The sequence below is a fragment of the Babylonia areolata genome, chromosome 18, assembly GCF_041734735.1.
Source record: "Babylonia areolata isolate BAREFJ2019XMU chromosome 18, ASM4173473v1, whole genome shotgun sequence".
Classification (NCBI taxonomy): Eukaryota; Metazoa; Mollusca; class Gastropoda; order Neogastropoda; family Buccinidae; genus Babylonia; species Babylonia areolata.
The window spans coordinates 2,218,217-2,220,716 of NC_134893.1; the positions used below are offsets into that span (position 1 = coordinate 2,218,217).

At 44.6% G+C, this 2,500-nt stretch overlaps 1 protein-coding gene across 1 annotated transcript in view; it reads left to right on the forward strand.

The window, feature by feature from the left end:
- Positions 1-2,500, forward strand: part of LOC143293161 (uncharacterized) — a 212,381-nt gene that overhangs the window by 119,187 nt on the left and 90,694 nt on the right. Inside the window, exon 34 of the mRNA XM_076604084.1 lies at positions 1,834-1,967. Within this exon, the coding sequence (XP_076460199.1) occupies positions 1,834-1,967 (134 nt within the window). The remainder of the gene's footprint in view (positions 1-1,833; positions 1,968-2,500) is intronic.

Below are 2,500 nucleotides of genomic sequence, written 5' to 3' on the forward strand. Positions count from 1 at the left end.
CGGCAATACAGGTGTCCAGTTTTTAACTGGTAGCTTTTTCAAGGTGATACTGAAGGTTGTGTTGTATGGGTGATGCCAGTTGAACGACACGAAGTCGATACCTGAAAGGTGTAAAATTGCAGACGTCCAGTTATTAGCCGAAAGTTTTATAACCAAGGTGGTAAATATGATTTGTTGTGCAAGTGATGCCTGTTGAAAGATGTGACATCAATATCTTGCTTAAAGGTGACAATACGGGTATCCAGTTACTAACCAGAAGTAAAAAAAAATTAAAATAAATTAAAAAACCCAACTCAGGTAGATATAGTGACGTGTCCTACAGGTGGTGTATACTGACAGATCCAACACCTATATCCTGGACAGGTGACAACAACACAGGTGTCCAGCTATTAACCGGAAGCCTTCAAAAGGGTGATAACAAGACGTGAAGTGCAAGTGATGCCTGTTGAATATATGACGTCAATATCTTATTTAAAGGTGATAATACAGGCATCCAGTTATTAATCAACCTGAAGTATAAAACCTCCGGTGGACATGTTCTTGTTGTTTATAGTCCATCACTCCGGTGGAAATAGTGACATGCCCTGCACGTAATGCCTGTTGGAAGATAGTCCATCACTCTGGTGGACATAGTGACATGCCCTGCACGTAATGCCTGTTGGAAGATAGTCCATCACTCTGGTGGACATAGTGACATGCCCTGCACGTAATACCTGTTGGAAGATAGTCCATCACTCCGGCGGACATTGTGACATGCCCTGCACGTAATGCCTGTTGGAAGATAGTACATCACTCTGGTGGACATTGTGACATGCCCTGCACGTAATGCCTGTTGGAAGATAGTACATCACTCCGGTGGACATTGTGACATGCCTTGCACGTAATGCCTGTTGGAAGATAGTACATCACTCCGGTGGACATTGTGACATGCCTTGCACGTAATGCCTGTTGGAAGATAGTACATCACTCCAGTGGACATAGTGACATGCCCTGCACGTAATGCCTGTTGGAAGATAGTCCATCACTCCGGCGGACATTGTGACATGCCCTGCACGTAATGCCTGTTGGAAGATAGTCCATCACTCCGGCGGACATTGTGACATGCCCTGCACGTAATGCCTGTTGGAAGATAGTACATCACTCTGGTGGACATAGTGACATGCCCTGCACGTAATGCCTTTTGGAAGATAGTACATCACTCCGTTGGACATAGTGACATGCCCTGCACGTAATGCCTGTTGGAAGATAGTACATCACTCCGGTGGACATTGTGACATGCCCTGCACGTAATGCCTGTTGGAAGATAGTACATCACTCCGGTGGACATTGTGACATGCCCTGCACGTAATGCCTGTTGGAAGATAGTCCATCACTCCGGTGGACATAGTGACATGCCCTGCACGTAATGCCTGTTGGAAGATAGTCCATCACTCCAGTGGACATAGTGACATGCCCTGCACGTAATGCCTGTTGGAAGATAGTACATCACTCCAGTGGACATAGTGACATGCCCTGCACGTAATGCCTGTTGGAAGATAGTACATCACTCTGGTGGACATAGTGACATGCCCTGCACGTAATGCCTGTTGGAAGATAGTACATCGATATCTGAATCAAAGATGGCAATACAAGTGTCCAGTTGTTATACGGAAGTTTAAAAAAAGGGGGGTGGGGGGAGTTGGGGGTGTAAATGATGATGTATTCAGCAGGCTACGTTTATTGAAAGATGTGACGTCAATATCTTAAAGGTGACGGGGACAGTACAGGTGTCCAGTTATTTAACTGGAGAGTTTTTCAAACTAAGGTGGTAATTAACAGTGACGTGTTGTGCAGGTGTGAGCTGACCCAGCCTATCTGTCAGCCCAATCCTTGTCAGAACGGCGGACAGTGTGTCTCGCTGGACAACGTCCGTTTCCGCTGTGACTGTGCCCTCGGTTTCCAGGGTTTCACTTGCGAGAAAAACATCGGTAAAGTTTTTTTTGTTTTTTGTTTTGGTTTTGGTTTTGGGGTGGGTTTTTTCGCTACTCCATTATCTGCAGTATCATTGGTTCTTCTCCACACCAGTTATCCAGTCGTTGTTGTTATTGTTCATGTTGTGGAGCTGGTAATTTTGCAAATGAACGTTTAACCATTAATATCTAAATGATCGTGGTGGTGTTGATTGGTGTTCATATTGTTGTGTGTCGGGTTGGTTGTTTGTTTTTTTTCAAATGTCTTCATGAACAGAACCGTTTCTTTACATGGTGATCTTTTGATGTTGTTGCTGTTTTGTCGTTGTTGTTGTTTGCTGTTGTTGTTGGTGGTGGTGGTGGTGGTGGTGGTGTGTGTGTGTGTGTGTGTGGTTGGAGTACAACTAGTTGCTTTACTGTTGTGTTAATGACTGTTAACAGACACGCCAAAAAAGCAAGCACTCGACAAAACTGACCAAGAAAACAAATTACCTAATTAATATTATGCCTCTGTGTGTGTGTGTGTGTGTGTGTCTTGCTGCACGTGCGTG